Raw genomic sequence first — 18,969 nt, 5'->3', positions numbered from 1 at the left:
TTTTTCACACTGGCACATAGACCCAAATGGGCTCAGCACACTGAAAAAAAAAACTATGGGGAGGGTTTCATCTATGAAAAAAAAATGATATGTGTGAGGGGGGAAGGGGTGGAGGATGCAATATTTCTTACAAGGTTATTGTCACTGGTGTGTCATGTCTTGATTTGACTCCTGGAGGAGGATCTGGGATGACAAAGAAGGTCACAATGTTTAATAGATTGCAGGTCCTTTTTTAAGATCTGTTTATCGTTCCCCCTGAATTTGAGTGGATTTACTTTAATTCGGCGCTGAAAGGGTTAAGGACCCTTTCTCTTCTGTCTGTGAACTTGTAGCTTGAGGCTTCAGCTGTGATCACTCCCTCCCACTATATAAACCCACTGCTAGCTTCATTCCTTGCCGGTTATAGATCTTCTATACTGACCTCTTTGAAGGATCCTGGCTCTGGATAAGCTGAGGAGTCCTTTCCTGTTGCAGCAGTGAAGTTTCCTTTTGGAGAAGCCGAGGAGTGCTATTTGTTGTGCGTTTTCCCACTGTACTGTCGTACCTCCCTCGTGTTGTCTTATTGTAGTAGTGTGATTAGTGTCACTGGCCTACACGCTAGACAGGGTAACTTCAGGGCCAACGAGGGCTTAGGCACGTGATTGCTCACGGGGGGAAGAACCCATCTAGGGACGATAGGGAGTGCAGGGATCTGACTTGCATTTATATTAGCAGGTCATGCCGCTCCCTTCTCCCTATCACCAGGGTTTCCATGTACATCTTCCCCTTACTCCCAGAGTGACAGTAATCCTTAGATCATACTAAGATTATACTATCAGTTTGGGCGTACAGACTCCCTTTCCACTCCACATTTCAAGTCAATTTCTGCGCTGAAAAATTCTGCAGCATTTGTAATTTAGGATGTCTCCATACACATCCGGTAGTCAGTGTAACCATCACATTTCGCTAAATTTTATATGTATGGGACCTTTTTGGGGGCAGGCTCTTCATTTGATGGGGTTTCATGATGCCCAACCATCCAAGCTTGGTAACGTATTTCGAAGGTCTGAACCGTGAACCCGACCTGAAATGTGCTACAGTTATACTGATTCCCCAGGAGGTTTAGAAGGTAAACCCTAAACTTTCTCTAGGTGAGGACGTCCCATAGAAATGTGCACAGCACCAGTCATTAATGTTCTTACTTTTGCTTCCTCTCCTCGTTTATAGCCTGCAGTCTCACAGACACAAAAAGGGAGTGCAGCGGCAGCCATCACTTTGCTGTCTATAACCTTACCACATACGGTACTTCCAGAAATATCATTGCAGAACGGAGGAGGTTTCTGAATATTCACATAAAGTGTGCAGGCAGAGAAAGGGAAATAAAGGAAGATCTTCCTATTTTCCCCCAATAATCATAATATGCAGAGTTTACAGCTCGCTGTATTATGTCCTCATAGTTGATGAAATCGCTGACGGAGACTACTGTAAGGAGCCATTTTTGCGGTCTGAATATGTATCCTGAATATCGATCTATATGGTAATGAAATACAAACAGTCGTCTATTTTTTGTGATTTTTTTTTTCCCCCTCCTGTCCTGCTTCATTACTATGAGAAAATAATAAAATGTTCGGCATCTGATACGTTGCGAGAAACACAAATCGGCCATCCTAATGGCATTTTACAGGGAGCTCCGCGCAGATCGTGGCTGACGGAGATGAATATTAGCCGGGAAGGCGGATGATTGCTTCCATAATGCCGTGTTAGCGACTCGCTCGGCAGTCACAGTCTCGCACTTTATTGTTGGTGTTTGTAAAGTCATGGCTGCTTAGAATGTTATTTTCCATCCCTTGAAATGAGCCTCATTGTGGCGCGCGCAAGGATAGAAAAGTGTAATTTCCCTTGAGAAAGAACCACCGGCGCCTATTGTCAGTCTACGTGTGTGGCGGCCGTTTTCTATTGAAATCGTAACATGTATCCGAGTCAAAACTCAACTCCTCCTTTTTGTTCCTGATCTATGAATCTTTTGGAATAATTTAGTGAATTGTCTTGGTGTCCTTAGGTTTATATTCCAGATACACTTATTAGTGAGCCTCTTTATGTATTTATAATACAGTATATATATGTATTTATATACTGTTTACTTGTAAGTTTTAATAAACTCACTTTAATACACCCCTGTCCCTTCTCACTTTATTCCACCCAATTTTCTATATTCTTTTGAAAAGTGCCAAGAAAATTGCATCTTTATTAGGGGATTTGTCTTTATTTCTGTAAAAAAAAATGCATGTAATGGTTTCCAAACTCCTGTTTTTGCCCAATATATTTAGCTGCATTGATAACAGAATGTAATAATTTGGAGTACTGATGATGGCAGTGAAAGGGTTATCTCAGTACCTACAGCAGCTTATCACCAGAGCTGGTGAGACGCAGGTGCTGACCAGTTCACTGCCATCGTCTATATTCTATTTTCAGACACATGTTTCTGGGTGTTTGCACCTGATCAGTGCAAAGCATGAGGTCTGATTTGGCTGGTTGAGAAGCCGCCGACAGGTGATCTAATAGAAATGTTTCCCCTTACACCACCTGTCAGCGGCTTCTCACCCAGCCAAATCAGACCTCGTGCTTTGCACTGATGAGGTGCAAACACCCAGAAACACGTGTCTGAAAATAGTGTCAAGCTAGTGTAAAATAACTTACAGGTCATGAATGTACAATAGTAAAAAGAACATAAAGATAGATTATACATTTCTGAAAATTCTGTATTAAAATCAGGAAAGATATATATCTTGGTACCGTGTTAGCCAGTGGATAGAAAAATATTTAGAAATGAGAGTCTTCAACCACTGAGGACTAATTCTAAGAATTAAGATCAGGCATCTGAGGTGGAAAGACTGAAGATGTGTCCTGCACCATGTCCTATTCCTTTATATTGTATGTGGTCTTTGTTTTGCCTTCTAGGTGGTCTCGCCTTGGCACAAGTTCTGTTTTTTTATGTGAAGTATTTGGTCCTCTACGGCTTTCCGGCGCTTCTTGTACAGTTGGATGGCTTGAGCGCCCCGGCATTGCCACGCTGTGTCAGCACTATGTACAGCTTCTCCGGTATTTGGAGGTCAGTGTCTTTTGTCATTCTCCTTCAGTGTAACAGAGTATTACATAATCTTCGTACAGGAGGTGAAATAAAAGCCTTGTCTGCTGAGCTGGCAATCTTATTGTAACGGGAGAACATTGGGGCGATTGGTGTTGTCTCAGCATTTTCTAATGTGAGCATCTGCCAAAACTTTTACAACTTCTCGGAAAGTTTTTAGATCTCTGGTTAAATTGTTTTGTCATTTCTGACCAAATTTAAGTAAAGTTGTGAAAATTTTTTTTTTTTTTTTTAAATATTCATGGATGGTATTAATATTTCACATTTTATCATGAAAACACGATGCGGTCAAAACTACAGGTTTTCTATTAGAAACTTCTTTAGGGACTGCAGAGAGTTTTTAGAAGAGGTTTTTTTTTAACTTTCTTGAAGTGTGTTTTTTTTTTTAGCCTTTTGATTGGTCGGTGCTTAGTTTGGCGCGTTTTCCATCAGAAGTGGCTTCAAAGAAGTGAAATGTTCTTTCTTTTTTTTCAACCATGCCTTTTTAAAAACCCAAATGGGGGGGATAAAAAAAGAGTTTAAAAGACCTACCATATGAAGAGCAAAGTGGTTTTACGTTAGAAACAGTTTTTTAAGCATTTTTTTAACGATTTTTCTGCATGTAACTAAGCGGCGAACTAAAAGAAAAAGACATCAGAATGGGGAAATTCTCTGGTCACTCTCACTCTATGAGAATGACCGAAGAAAGGCTCAACCTGTTTCCCATCCTTAACCAGTGACTGTAAATCATTCCCTCTTCCTGCTCTCATTCCTTGTATTAATCTTGCTGCGTCCTCGCCTACTCATGTTATGGTCTAGGAACTAAACTACAGTAATGAGAATGTCCCAAGGTTATTTGTTATGACCTGGTGGTTAGGAGCACCTGGAATGACCTGATAGTTAAACCTCATACAGGACAAGCTCTGGGATGTGGGAACTCTGCTGACCGCAAGCCCTAATCCTATCACACACACTAGAAATAGCCGTGGAGCGCTCCTGACCAGACCTAGGCGCCTCGTCACAGCCTAAGAACTATCTAGCCCTAGAGATAGAAAATAAAGCCTACCTTGCCTCAGAGAAATTCCCCAAAGGTAAAGGAAGCCCCCCACATATATTGACTGTGACTGTGAGTAAAGATGAAAGTCACAAACGAAGAAATGAAAACAAGTTTCAGCAAAGGGAGGCCAGACTTACTAAATAGACAGAGGATAGGAAAGGTGACTTTGCGATCAGCACAAAAACCTACAAAAGACCACGCAGAGTGTGCAAAAGACCTCCGCACCGACTCACGGTGCGGAGGGACCACTCTGCATCCCAGAGCTTCCAGCTAGCAAGACAAAATCATAATAACCAACTGGACAAGAAAACAGTGAACAAATAATGACTATCAGGAACTTAGCTTCTGCAGGAGAAGGCAGGTCACCAGAGAGATCCAGGAGCGAACTGAACAAATGCAAAAACATTGACAGCTGGCATGGAGTAACGATCTGAGAGGAGTTAAATAGAGCAGCCAACCAAAGGATAAACCACGTCACCTGTGTAAGGAACCTCAGAAGCCGCAGCTTCACTCATAGCCACCAGAGGGAGCCCATAGACAGAACTCGCCGAAGTACCATTCACGACCACAGGAGGGAGCTCGACAACAGAATTCACAACAGTACCCCCCCTTGAGGAGGGGTCACCGAACCCTCACCAGAGCCCCCAGGCCGATCAGGATGAGCCAAATGAAAGGCACGAACTAGATCGGCAGCATGAACATCAGAGGCAAAAGCCCAGGAATTATCTTCCTGACCATAACCCTTCCACTTGACCAGGTACTGAAGTTTCCGTCTTGAAACACGAGAATCCAAAATCTTCTCCACCACATACTCCAACTCCCCCCCCAACCAACACCGGGGCAGGGGGATCAACGGAGGGAACCACAGGAGCCACGTATCTCCGCAACAACGACCTATGGAACACATTATGGATGGCAAAAGAAGCTGGAAGGTCCAAACGAAATGACACAGGATTAAGAACTTCAGAAATCTTATAAGGCCCAATGAAACGAGGCTTAAACTTAGGAGAGGAAACCTTCATAGGAACGTGACGAGATGACAACCAAACCAAATCCCCAACACGAAGTCGGGGACCAACACAACGCCGGCGGTTAGCGAAACGTTGAGCCTTCTCCTGGGACAATGTCAAATTGTCCACCACATGAGTCCAAATCCGCTGCAACCTGTCCACCACCGCATCAACACCAGGACAGTCCGAAGGCTCAACCTGCCCTGAAGAGAAACGAGGATGGAAACCAGAATTACAGAAAAAAGGAGAAACTAAAGTAGCCGAGCTGGCCCGATTATTGAGGGCGAACTCAGCCAAAGGCAAGAAGGACACCCAATCATCCTGATCAGCAGAAACAAAGCATCTCAGATATGTCTCCAAAGTCTGATTAGTTCGTTCGGTTTGGCCATTAGTCTGAGGATGGAAAGCCGAAGAAAAAGACAAATCAATGCCCATCTTAGCGCAAAAGGACCGCCAAAACCTCGAAACAAACTGGGAACCTCTGTCCGAGACGATATTCTCTGGAATGCCATGCAAACGAACCACATGCTGGAAAAACAATGGCACCAAATCAGAGGAGGAAGGCAATTTAGATAAGGGTACCAAATGGACCATCATAGAGAAGCGATCACAAACCACCCAAATGACCGACATCCTTTGAGAAACAGGGAGATCTGAAATAAAATCCATGGAAATATGCGTCCAGGGTCTCTTCGGAATCGGCAAGGGCAAAAGCAACCCACTGGCACGAGAACAGCAGGGCTTAGCCCGAGCACAAGTCCCACAGGACTGCACAAAAGAACGCACATCCCGTGACAAAGAAGGCCACCAAAAGGATCTAGCCACCAAATCTCTGGTACCAAAGATTCCAGGATGACCAGCCAACACTGAACAATGAATCTCAGAGATAACTCTACTAGTCCATCTATCAGGGACAAACAGTTTCTCCGTAGGACAACGGTCAGGTCTATCAGCCTGAAACTTTTGCAGCATACGCCGCAAATCAGGGGAAATGGCAGACAAAATTACCCCCTCTTTAAGAATACCCGCCGGCTCCGGAACACCCGGAGAGTCAGGCACAAAACTCCTTGACAGGGCGTCAGCCTTCACATTCTTAGATCCCGGAAGGTATGAAACCACAAAACCAAAATGGGAGAAAAAGAGCGACCATCGAGCCTGTCTAGGATTCAACCGTTTGGCAGACTCGAGATAAGTTAAATTCTTATGATCCGTCAAGACCACCACGCGATGTTTAGCTCCTTCAAGCCAATGTCGCCACTCCTCGAATGCCCACTTCATGGCCAACAACTCCCAATTGCCCACATCATAATTGCGCTCAGCAGGCGAGAATTTTCTAGAAAAGAAGGCACAGGGTTTCATCACCGAGCCATCAGAACTTCTTTGCGACAAAACAGCCCCTGCTCCAATTTCAGAAGCATCAACCTCAACCTGAAAAGGGAGCGAAACATCTGGCTGGCACAACACAGGGGCAGAAGCAAAACGTCGCTTCAACTCCTGAAAAGCCTCTGCAGCCGCAGGGGACCAATTGACCACATCAGCACCTTTCTTGGTCAAATCAGTCAACGGTTTAGCAATACTGGAAAAATTAGCGATGAAGTGACGATAAAAATTAGCAAAACCCAGGAACTTCTGCAAGCTCTTCACAGATGTCGGCTGAGTCCAATCGTAAATGGCCTGAACTTTAACAGGGTCCATCTCGATAGTAGAAGGGGAAAAAATGAAACCCAAAAATGAAACCTTCTGAACTCCAAAGAGACACTTTGACCCCTTCACAAACAAGGAATTTGCATGAAGGACCTTGAACACCATTCTGACCTGCTTCACATGAGACTCCCAATCATCCGAAAAGACCAAAATGTCATCCAAATATACAATCATGAATCTATCCAGGTACTCTCGGAAGATATCATGCATAAAGGACTGAAACACAGATGGAGCATTAGAAAGCCCGAATGGCATAACCAGGTACTCAAAATGGCCCTCGGGCGTATTAAATGCCGTTTTCCATTCATCACCCTGTTTAATTCGCACAAGATTATACGCACCACACAGATCTATCTTGGTGAACCAACTAGCCCCCTTAATCCGAGCAAATAAATCAGACAGCAGCGGCAAAGGATACTGAAATTTGACTGTGATCTTATTAAGGAGGCGGTAATCAATACAAGGTCTCAAAGAACCATCCTTCTTGGCCACAAAAAAGAACCCTGCTCCCAATGGTGACGACGACGGGCGAATATGACCCTTCTCCAAGGACTCCTTTATATAACTCCCCATAGCGGCGTGCTCTGGCACAGATAAATTAAACAGACGGCCCTTAGGGAACTTACTACCAGGAATCAAATTAATAGCACAGTCGCAATCCCTATGAGGAGGTAGGGCACCGGATTTAGGCTCCTCAAATACATCCCGGTAATCTGATAAAAACTCAGGGACTTCAGAAGGAGTGGAAGGCGAAATTGACAGCAATGGAACATCACCATGTACCCCCTGACAACCCCAGCCGGACACAGACATAGATTTCCAATCCAACACTGGATTATGGACCTGTAGCCATGTCAACCCCAAAACGACCACATCATGCAGATTATGCAACACCAAAAAGCGAATATCCTCCTGATGTGCAGGAGCCATGCACATGGTCAATTGAGTCCAGTACTGAGGCTTATTCTTGGCCAAAGGCGTAGCATCAATTCCTCTCAATGGAATAGGATACTGCAAGGGCTCCAAGAAAAAACCACAACGCCTGGCAAACTCCAGGTCCATCAAATTCAGGGCAGCGCCTGAATCCACAAATGCCATTACAGAATAGGACGACAGAGAGCAAATCAGAGTAACGGACAAAAGAAATTTAGACTGTACCGTACCAATGGTGGCAGACCTAGCGAACCGCTTAGTGCGCTTAGGACAATCGGAGATAGCATGAGTGGATTCACCACAGTAAAAACACAGCCCATTCCGACGTCTGTGTTCTTGCCTTTCAGCTCTGGTCAAAGTCCTATCACACTGCATAGGCTCAGGCCTATGCTCAGAGAACACCGCCAGATGGTGCACAGCTTTGCGCTCACGCATGCACCGATCGATCTGAATGGCCAAAGACATAGACTCATTCAGACCAGCAGGCGTGGGAAATCCCACCATGACATCCTTAAGGGCTTCAGAAAGACCCTTTCTGAAAATTGCTGCCAGGGCACATTCATTCCACTGAGTAAGCACAGACCACTTTCTAAACTTCTGACAGTACACCTCCACTTCATCCTGACCCTGACACAAAGCCAGCAAAATTTTCTCTGCCTGATCCACTGAATTTGGTTCATCATAAAGCAATCCAAGCGCCAGAAAAAAACGCATCAACATCACGCAATGCAGGATCTCCTGGCGCAAGGGAAAATGCCCAGTCTTGAGGGTCACCACGCAACAAAGAAATAATAATTTTTACTTGTTGAGCGGGGTCACCAGAGTAGCGGGGTTTCAAAGCTAGAAACAGTTTACAATTATTTTTGAAATTCAAGAACCTAGATCTATCCCCAGAAAATAAATCAGGAATAGGAATTCTAGGCTCTAACATAGGATTCTGAACCACAAAATCTTGAATGTTTTGTACCCTTGCAGTGAGATGATCCACACAAGAGGTCAGACCTTGAATGTCCATAGCTACACCTGTGTCCTGAACCACCCAAAGGTCTAGGGGAAAAGAAAAACAAAACAGTGCAAAGAAAAAAAAATGGTCTCAGAAGTTCTCTTATCCCTCTATTGAGATGCATTAATACTTTGGGCACTCTGTACTGTTATGACCTGGTGGTTAGGAGCACCTGGAATGACCTGATAGTTAAACCTCATACAGGACAAGCTCTGGGATGTGGGAACTCTGCTGACCGCAAGCCCTAATCTTATCACACACACTAGAAATAGCCGTGGAGCGCTCCTGACCAGACCTAGGCGCCTCGTCACAGCCTAAGAACTATCTAGCCCTAGAGATAGAAAATTAAGCCTACCTTGCCTCAGAGAAATTCCCCAAAGGTAAAGGAAGCCCCCCACATATATTGACTGTGAGTAAAGATGAAAGTCACAAACGCAGAAATGAAAACAAGTTTCAGCAAAGGGAGGCCAGACTTACTAAATAGACAGAGGATAGGAAAGGTAACTTTGCGATCAGCACAAAAACCTACAAAAGACCACGCAGAGTGTGCAAAAGACCTCCGCACCGACTCACGGTGCGGAGGGACCACTCTGCATCCCAGAGCTTCCAGCTAGCAAGACAAAATCATGATAACCAACTGGACAAGAAAACAGTGAACAAATAATGACTATCAGGAACTTAGCTTCTGCAGGAGAAGGCAGGTCACCAGAGAGATCCAGGAGCGAACTGAACAAATGCAAAAACATTGACAGCTGGCATGGAGTAACGATCTGAGAGGAGTTAAATAGAGCAGCCAACCAAAGGATAAACCACGTCACCTGTGTAAGGAACCTCAGAAGCCGCAGCTTCACTCATAGCCACCAGAGGGAGCCCATAGACAGAACTCGCCGAAGTACCATTCACGACCACAGGAGGGAGCTCGACAACAGAATTCACAACAGTTATTCTCATTATTGTGATTCCAGATTGGCGCAAAATGGCTTATTCAAATATCAGATGCGTCTTTTCTTACTTGTGCTCTAAGCTCAATATATCCTGAGATGTTTGGAGCCAAATTCTCAGCTCTGAAAAAAATAAACCCATGAAATTATCATATTCTGTCTGGGAGATATTTATACTATATGCCTTGTTTGTATTGAGAGAAATAGATACCGTAGTCATTAAGTAAGTAAGGACTTTATTAGTGATGAGCGAATAAGGTGTTATCTGAGCATGCTCCGGTGCTGAGTGACTTCGTCATGCTTGAAAAATGTGTTCGAATCCCCATGTCTGAATGTCTCGCGGCTGTTCAACAACCGAAGACACTCGAACATGCTCAGGAAACACCTTATCCGAGCACGTTCGCTTATCACTTCTCTTTATTATAAGCATTCACTATGATCAACATCTTTATAGCTTTGATATCAGAATCCTTTTACTACTGACTGACAGTACAGCTATATAGGTCATAGTACAACAATAAAAATGACACCTGTCTTGTAGTAATCCGATGTGCCAACGCTGAGAAATCAAGCTAACTGCAAAGTAGCACTGAAGAAGTGCATTGGGGGCGTGTCAATGCACTCAGAGTACACAGACACGCCCCCAGTGCACTTCCAGACTAACTTGCTTCAAAGCTTGATTTCTCAGCGCTGGCACATCGGATTAATACGAAACAGGTGTCATTTTTAAATATAGACCGGGACCTACACAGCCATACAGCTACTAGAATCACCTTTCTGAACGATCCCTTTAAATTCTGTGATTCCAGTTGGTTTGCTTTGACCTTTTGCTGAGCATATCCTGCAGTTCCTTGGACATTATTGATTAAAAATTGTAGCTGACACATTATTTCGCACACCGTGACCCCGTTCCGCCTTTCAGTAGGTTTTGTCTTTCATCCTTGGAGTCCAGAGAGGAAATCCAGGAGTGTGCGCGGATATATGTGACTTCTGATATCTCGCCCGGGATATTTACAAGTACATTTCCTATATTAGAATTCAAAGTCACTTTGATTATGAGAAGTCATTAGTCTCCAAACTCTCCAGCTGCTTTGTACTAATAGATGGAGACGGTTATTGCTGCCTGACCTTCATTGACCCTGGCGCCTCAAATCACACGCTTCCAATTAAGTAGATGGCGCAACATGGCGTGCTACCTATGGGGAGACGAGAGGGGATGTTTGGGTGACAGGGTTGTGCCTTGTTGATGAAGACATTGTCAGATAACATGTTGTGCATGTTCTCAGCCCTTGTTGTCTTTCGTGGGTTATCATAGGCATGCATAGTAATCCCGTGCGCTGCACGATCTGCATGCAGAATAGCACCGTCATATAGCTCGAAGCTGTAGAAGAAGCCGTCAGCACGGGGATACCTGCATTTGTTTCATCATATATTAATTCAATAACAAGCTAGACAAATATCTGAATATGTCTAAACATCAGCTCTGATTAATTGCATCATTTCTAGAAGACAGGTCCTATTTTGTTTCCTGACACAGAGCTCCAAATCCCCTGCAGCAACCAACAGGGGAAGCACATGAGCTGATTGCAATCATTCAGTATGCAGTAAGCTCAGAAGCGCCACCTAGTGGTGCAAGCCGACTGACAGCATTTTAATATTTAAAGGGAATCTGTCAGCAGGTTTTTGCTATGAAATCTGAGAACAACATACAGTGGGTACGGAAAGTATTCAGACCCCTTTAAACTTTTTTCACTCTTTGTTTCATTGCAAGCCATTTGGTAAATTCAAAAAAGTTCATTTTGTTCACAGTAATGTACACTCTGCACCCCATCTTGACTGAAGAAAAGCAGAAATGTAGAAATTTTTTGCAAATTTAATAATACAAATTAAATATTACAAATATTAGTTGCCTGTGAAATTACAGCAGACGAACTGCCGTAATCATCTGCCCAGTGGCAAAGCTGGATTACCGCTGTCTGGTGTGAACTGCCGTGATCATAGGGATCCTACATTTTGTAAAGAGTGCTCCTTAGATTATTTTAATCTGGTGCACCCCATCTCTTTCATATATAGCGAGCCCCATGGTACAGTAGCATGCAGTAGATTAGTACTGCTTCCTGCATTGTATTCGAGCCTGACATATCGGGAAGTCGGTGTGATGCAGACACACATGGCTGTGATCGTAGAGCCACTGGCTGGAACATGCAGCCCACGGTTTGGGGAACATGTATCAGCTTACAGGTTCTTTAAAGTTACTTGACGGAGCAGTCATACTAATCCGAAATCTGGAATCGGAGTGATCGATAGGAAGGGCTGGCTGGGTACTCGCTCCAGTGCTTTAAGTTCTTCTTCCCATCTATTGAACCTGTTATGGGCAGCTCTGATGGGACAGATTGGATTGGATGGAGGAGGACGCTTGAAGGATACAGATGGATGCAAGTTGTGTGTGTGTGTAATGTGTATGTTTTGTAAGAAAACAAGAGGCTGCGGTCCTGGATGGCAGTTATGTGTTACTGAGATGGCTTTATTTTTGACTGGATTTTGGTTCCGGGATTTAGGAGCGACCAAAAGAGACTGGGTGGGAAAGGTCGTTCCCATACTCTAGTTCGGGTCTCACTGGCCTAATGAAATGCACCTAATCTACAGTAGCTCAGGTAGTAATGTGCCAAAGCTGGAGAAAGACAGAGCTGGTGCATAGTCTGTACTGAGGCCTGACAGGTTCCTGTAATACTAGGTTGGTGAGACCGTGTCATTTACTTGGTCTTACCTAGAGCAAGGACTGTTTAGTTAGTCGTTTCTTCAGAATGAATTAATGTTTTCATTTTAGAGCTGTAAAGTTAACTTTATTCTGTTTTGATATTAAAAATCTTGTTCCTGTACTTATCTACATGGCTACCAGATAACTGAATCCTCCACAGTGCTATATGTTTTTGTGTGTGTCACTATTTATGTGCATCTGAAGGAGTCAATGAACTTGGTGGATGGGTTCTTTGTAGAGCACTGAAGTATTTAATGACATCACAAGGATTGATGATGACACTGTGACAAACGAGAGCCGGAGGGATGCAGATATCCCACTGCCGTCACCAATCTGTGATGGAGCTTACACAGTCACAGCTCTCTAGCACCCCCTTACACTCAGGTCAGTCAGGGAACTGCACCTAGGATAAGTAGTCGCCGGAGAGGCTGCCGTGTTACACATTGGTTATCGAGGCACTCTGCAGCGAGGTCGGCATATATATAACCAGTCCCAGGCCAGGAATATATATATATATATATATATATATATATACAATGGGGCAAAAAAGTATTTAGTCAGTCAGCAATAGTGCAAGTTCCACCACTTAAAAAGATGAGAGGCGTCTGTAATTTACATCATAGGTAGACCTCAACTATGGGAGACAAACTGAGAAAAAAAAAATCCAGAAAATCACATTGTCTGTTTTTTTTATCATTTTATTTGCATATTATGGTGGAAAATAAGTATTTGGTCAGAAACAAACAATCAAGATTTCTGGCTCTCACAGACCTGTAACTTCTTCTTTAAGAGTCTCCTCTTTCCTCCACTCATTACCTGTAGTAATGGCACCTGTTTAAACTTGTTATCAGTATAAAAAGACACCTGTGCACACCCTCAAACAGTCTGACTCCAACCTCCACTATGGTGAAGACCAAAGAGCTGTCAAAGGACGCCAGAAACAAAATTGTAGCCCTGCACCAGGCTGGGAAGACTGAATCTGCAATAGCCAACCAGCTTGGAGTGAAGAAATCAACAGTGGGAGCAATAATTAGAAAATGGAAGACATACAAGACCACTGATAATCTCCCTCGATCTGGGGCTCCACGCAAAATCCCACCCCGTGGGGTCAGAATGATCACAAGAACAGTGAGCAAAAATCCCAGAACCACGCGGGGAGACCTAGTGAATGAACTGCAGAGAGCTGGGACAAATGTAACAAGGCCTACCATAAGTAACACACTACGCCACCATGGACTCAGATCCTGCAGTTCCAGACTTGTCCCACTGCTTAAGCCAGTGCATGTCCGGGCCCGTCTGAAGTTTGCTAGAGAGCATTTGGATGATCCAGAGGAGTTTTGGGAGAATGTCCTATGGTCTGATGAAACCAAACTGGAACTGTTTGGTAGAAACACAACTTGTCGTGTTTGGAGGAAAAAGAATACTGAGTTGCATCCATCAAACACCATACCTACTGTAAAGCATGGTGGTGGAAACATCATGCTTTGGGGCTGTTTCTCTGCAAAGGGGCCAGGAAGACTGATCCGGGTACATGAAAGAATGAATGGGGCCATATATCGTGAGATTTTGAGTGCAAACCTCCTTCCATCAGCAAGGGCATTGAAGATGAAACGTGGCTGGGTCTTTCAACATGACAATGATCCAAAGCACACCGCCAGGGCAACGAAGGAGTGGCTTCGTAAGAAGCATTTCAAGGTCCTGGAGTGGCGTAGCCAGTCTCCAGATCTCAACCCTATAGAAAACCTTTGGAAGGAGTTGAAAGTCCGTGTTGCCAAGCGAAAAGCCAAAAACATCACTGCTCTAGAGGAGATCTGCATGGAGGAATGGGCCAACATACCAACAACAGTGTGTGGCAACCTTGTGAAGACTTACAGAAAACGTTTGACCTCTGTCATTGCCAACAAAGGATATATTACAAAGTATTGAGATGAAATTTTGTTTCTGACCAAATACTTATTTTCCACCATAATATGCAAATAAAATGATAAAAAAACAGACAATGTGATTTTCTGGATTTTTTTTTCTCAGTTTGTCTCCCATAGTTGAGGTCTACCTATGATGTAAATTACAGACGCCTCTCATCTTTTTAAGTGGTGGAACTTGCACTATTGCTGACTGACTAAATACTTTTTTGCCCCACTGTATATATATATATATATATATATATATATATATATATATATATATATATATATATATATATATATATATATATATATATATACCTCCGGTCTGTCACTGCCAGGATCCCCCAATAACACCAGAGCAGTATGCTGCCACCAGTTCCTCGTTAGATTTAAGCCCGGTCACAAGTTTCTATCGAGTCAGAAACCAACCCAGGTAGTGTATAAGTACTAGCCGGACTCACAGACGTGGGAAATCGGAATTTGAGGTAAAAGAGCAGCCCAGAATTAATTGGTATTTTAATTGCCGAAAGGCTCACTAGATACTACAAGTATATACAGAATAATATACAGATATTACAGCCAGAAGTACAAATAAAGGTAGGGTACAGGTATGGGATTGCAGTTAGCTGTATGTGTCAAGTTATCGTTCCTTATAACATGTGGGCCCCAGAGAAGCACTCAAGTCCATAGGTACTTTCTTAGTTTCTGGTCCGTCTGCAAGTGTGACATGACGCGGCTTCCGTGGCAGAAGAATGACACTCGCTCGCCCCCTCCTATATTTACCACCACCCCTCTGGGCCGAACTGAAATCTCCTCCCTTGACCTCCTAGCTGAAATAATTCCCAATATAGGGACTATATAGGATGGGTCATAACTTCCTAGTGGAAGGTCCAAACGAGATGACTGACGTCTCATTGGGTTCATTTGGGCTGGACCGATATGGAGAATCCAAACTTGGGTCGGCTAAATGGTTCTTGAGAGCCAGTCTCGATAGCTCAGTATCTGGGACAGCTAGAGAACGATGAGACCCAGGTCTGTGTGCGGAGGGCTCCCAGGATGCTGGTGGTATATTCTACTTAACCCTGAGATGCCCGGTACTCTCATAATTCATCTCTTATGTGTCGGTACCTAACCGTCTATGCCTTCCATTGAGAGCTGATTGACAGCTGGCACAAAAGACAGCAGGATGTCCCAGTTCTTTTCCTCCTTGCATTAATTAACATGTGGCCTCTAATTCTCTAACCATATGGAACGTTCCGGTTATTTTGGGAATTTGTGTACTTATCTCATGGGTGGAGGCCACAGTTCGGGAGCAGAGGAAGATCTCTAGATAATATATTAGGCCTAAAATTAATAAATCAAAATGGAGTCTCCTTCGTCCCTCACAGATACCGTAGGCAAAGGCAATGCCAGATGTGGCCCCTTTAGGGCCACGTTAATTGGTTCTGATGTTATAGGTAATAACATCACAAGTGTCTGGGGCCAGTTGGACTGGAGTAGCATTTCTGGAATACAACATGCCTTCACTGTTAATAAATTGGATGGGCAGACATGGCCACACTTCATTGCAGTCAGGCTTCTCTTCAACTACGCCCCATTCCGGCGGAGAGGATTCAATTTGGCCTGAAAATGCCTAGCGTTGCTAAATTTTTGTGCAAATCTACATTGATAAATTTAAGTCTTGCATGCAGTCTTTATAAGGGCTAATAATGCTGCTTGATACCTCAGTCATGTTGAACTTGTGAAGCACCATTATTGCAGTATTTGGCACAGCTACAGCTTTTTGTGCCGATGCCGAGTGTCGGACCCCCACTGATCAAATATTACTGGCTGACTCTAAAGATATTGAAGTCTCGGAGTACCCCTTTAATAGTGGTGAGTTTTACAGGACGTATTCGAAAACTTGTCTTTAGCACTCTATGTCACCCCCTTCGTTTTAGACAATCAGAAAGAACGTCTTCTCCTCGGCCTCTCCTTCCTCGGTAGGTTAAAGCCAGGATGTGCTAATCAGCCGGCTTTGATTCTCTGCCCACACTGCTATGTTATGAATAGGCTTTATGAATGCTTCAGTAAACACGAGGTGAACGCGGCATTTGTTTAGGAGGAATGCACTTTCGAAAAGCCTCTACATTGTAAGTGGCTTTCTCCAGCTGTGCTAGATATGAATCTAAAACTTTCATGGGACTGACTCAACTTGGCTTCCACCCCCACACAGAAAGATGGGCGAAGAAGCTGAGAATGAACGCTTGATAATGAATGCGTGAGCTGCTGCGTTATACGTTGTATCTCCAAAGAACTTTAGGAAATAAAGAAATGCATATTATTACTCACCAACCGCTCCACATTAAGCGTTTACTAATGGGTCAACTCAGGGTACTGACTCTTAATTTGTTGTATGGAATGTATGCAAAATAAGTTCTCCTGATATTTGTATCTTTAGTGCCACCTATTGGATGTAGATACTTTTTAAAGATTCTTTCGTGGCATTAATATCTAAAAGATAGGTGATAACCTGCCGATTGGTGGGATCTGACCGCTTTACCCTTAGTAATCTCAAGCACAGGGATTTGAAATGCCGCTACTTAAGAGAAATGAATATTCACCTCTCTCCACGCCCAGAGAGATGAATATGCATTTCTCTTAAGTAGCAGCACACGTGACCGCCGGCAGCTGTAGGAAGGCTTTGGCTGACACTGTGCGCTCTACTGAAGAGCAATGAATACTCACTGCTCTCTGCGCACACAGTCTCGGCGTGCAGAGCAGCGAGTATTCCGGCAGCTGCCCTTCGGCTTGCACGCAGCACATGACGTCCCTGCCACGTGCTGCTTACAAGCATAAAGCAGCTGCTGGCATTGCAAGAAGGTGCTGCGATAGAACGCCAGGAAGGTAAGTGTAATGTTTTTTTTTTTTTTAGTTTTCTGATGGGGCCAGGCATACCTGGAAGGGGGTGGGGGCCAATCATAAGGATTTGGCCATGCATACCAGGACCGGGATGAGGGCCAGTCATGTCAGAATAGGCATGGGGCCATGGATACTAGGACAAGATGGAGGCCCTGCATACCAGGATAGGGATGGCGCCATGAATACTAGGATGAGATGGGGGCCCTGCATACCAGGATAGGGATGGTGCCATGAATACTAGGATGAGATGGGGGCCCTGCATACCAGGATAGGGTTGGTGCCATGAATACTAGGATGAGATGGGGGCCCTGCATACCAGGATAGGGATGGTGCCATGAATACTAGGATGAGATGGGGGCCCTGCATACCAGGATAGGGATGGTGCCATGAATACTAGGACGAGATGGGGGCCCTGCATACCAGGATAGGGTTGGGGTGCCAATCATACCAAGATGCTATTAAAGAGAAATTAATATTCATTTCCCTCCACTCCCATGGGCATGGATTGCATCGAATATTCATTTCTCTTTAGCAGCGGGCACATGAGTTAGCCGAAGCAGCCGGCTCCTGCCTCTGGTTTCCACTGTACAGTGGGGAAAAAAAGTATTTAGTCAGCCACCAATTGTGCAAGTTCTCCCACTTAAAAAGATGAGAGAGGCCTGTAACTGACATCATAGGTAGAGTCACAATGAGAAAACAAATCCAGAAAATCACCTTGTCTGATTTGTCAAGATTTATTTAGCAAACTATGGTGGAAAATAAGTATTTGGTCATTAACAAAAGTTCATCTCAATATTTTTTCCTCACTGTATATAACCCAAAAATATAGACAACATTTCAAATGGTTCAAATGTAGAAAACCGGTGGTTTATTATCCTATGTGCAAAGTCTTTGATATATAATATAAATTGTCTGTACAGAGAGGAAGAGTACTTGAACTTCAGTGCCACCTAATGAGGGGGGAGGGGGTTAGCAATTTACTAAAAGCCAATACCTTTAATGAGTCTTACCACTTAGAATAAAAGCCCAGCCAGACAGTTTACTTGCAGAAACGTGTTTCTGGGTGTTTGTTCCTTGTTCAGACCAGTGCAAAGCAATAGGTCTGATATACAGTGGGGAAAATAAGTATTTCACGCACTGCCGATTTTGCAAGTTTTCCCACCTGCAAAGAATGGACAGGTCTGTAATATTAATCGTAGGTACACTTCTATCTGTCAAGAGAAAAATGAAGTACATCCTCTTAATCACTGAATAAACCACAAGTTATATTGAATCTTTTCCAACTGTACAGGCTGTATATCATTCCGCTCAGCTTCTTCTCCTCCTCTATACTGTGCTGTCCACAAATTGGACTGTTTGTACAACATGACAAGTTCTCTGTATGCAATGTTGCAAAGAAGAGCGGGCTAAAATTCATCCAGAACGATGGGACAGACTGATAAAGTAATGCAGAAAATATTCACCAAAAACATGAGAAAAATGCGCATATTTTAAGTAGCGTTTTTCCTGCCATCACATCAGAATTTCCTGCTGCAAATCCTGAGCGTTTGCACTTACCCTAAGACAGTAAGCTTCCATGCGACGTTGGATTTGTGTAGTCGGTGTCCATTTTGGTGAAGTCGGAGTCCGTATAAAGTGGACCAACTCCGACT

At 43.9% G+C, this 18,969-nt stretch overlaps 1 protein-coding gene across 3 annotated transcripts in view; it reads left to right on the top strand.

Annotated features, from left to right (window-relative positions):
* Positions 1-18,969, top strand: part of HHAT (hedgehog acyltransferase) — a 312,900-nt gene that overhangs the window by 93,688 nt on the left and 200,243 nt on the right. For all 3 annotated transcript variants that reach the window (XM_069768561.1, XM_069768560.1, XM_069768559.1), the window contains one exon: positions 2,938-3,088. In XM_069768561.1, the coding sequence (XP_069624662.1) occupies positions 2,938-3,088 (151 nt within the window). The remainder of the gene's footprint in view (positions 1-2,937; positions 3,089-18,969) is intronic.

This window comes from Ranitomeya imitator, chromosome 5, assembly GCF_032444005.1.
Source record: "Ranitomeya imitator isolate aRanImi1 chromosome 5, aRanImi1.pri, whole genome shotgun sequence".
Lineage (NCBI taxonomy): Eukaryota > Metazoa > Chordata > Amphibia > Anura > Dendrobatidae > Ranitomeya > Ranitomeya imitator.
The sequence above is the reverse complement of the archived record's forward strand: the minus strand, read 5'-3'. Positions and strand labels throughout refer to the sequence as shown.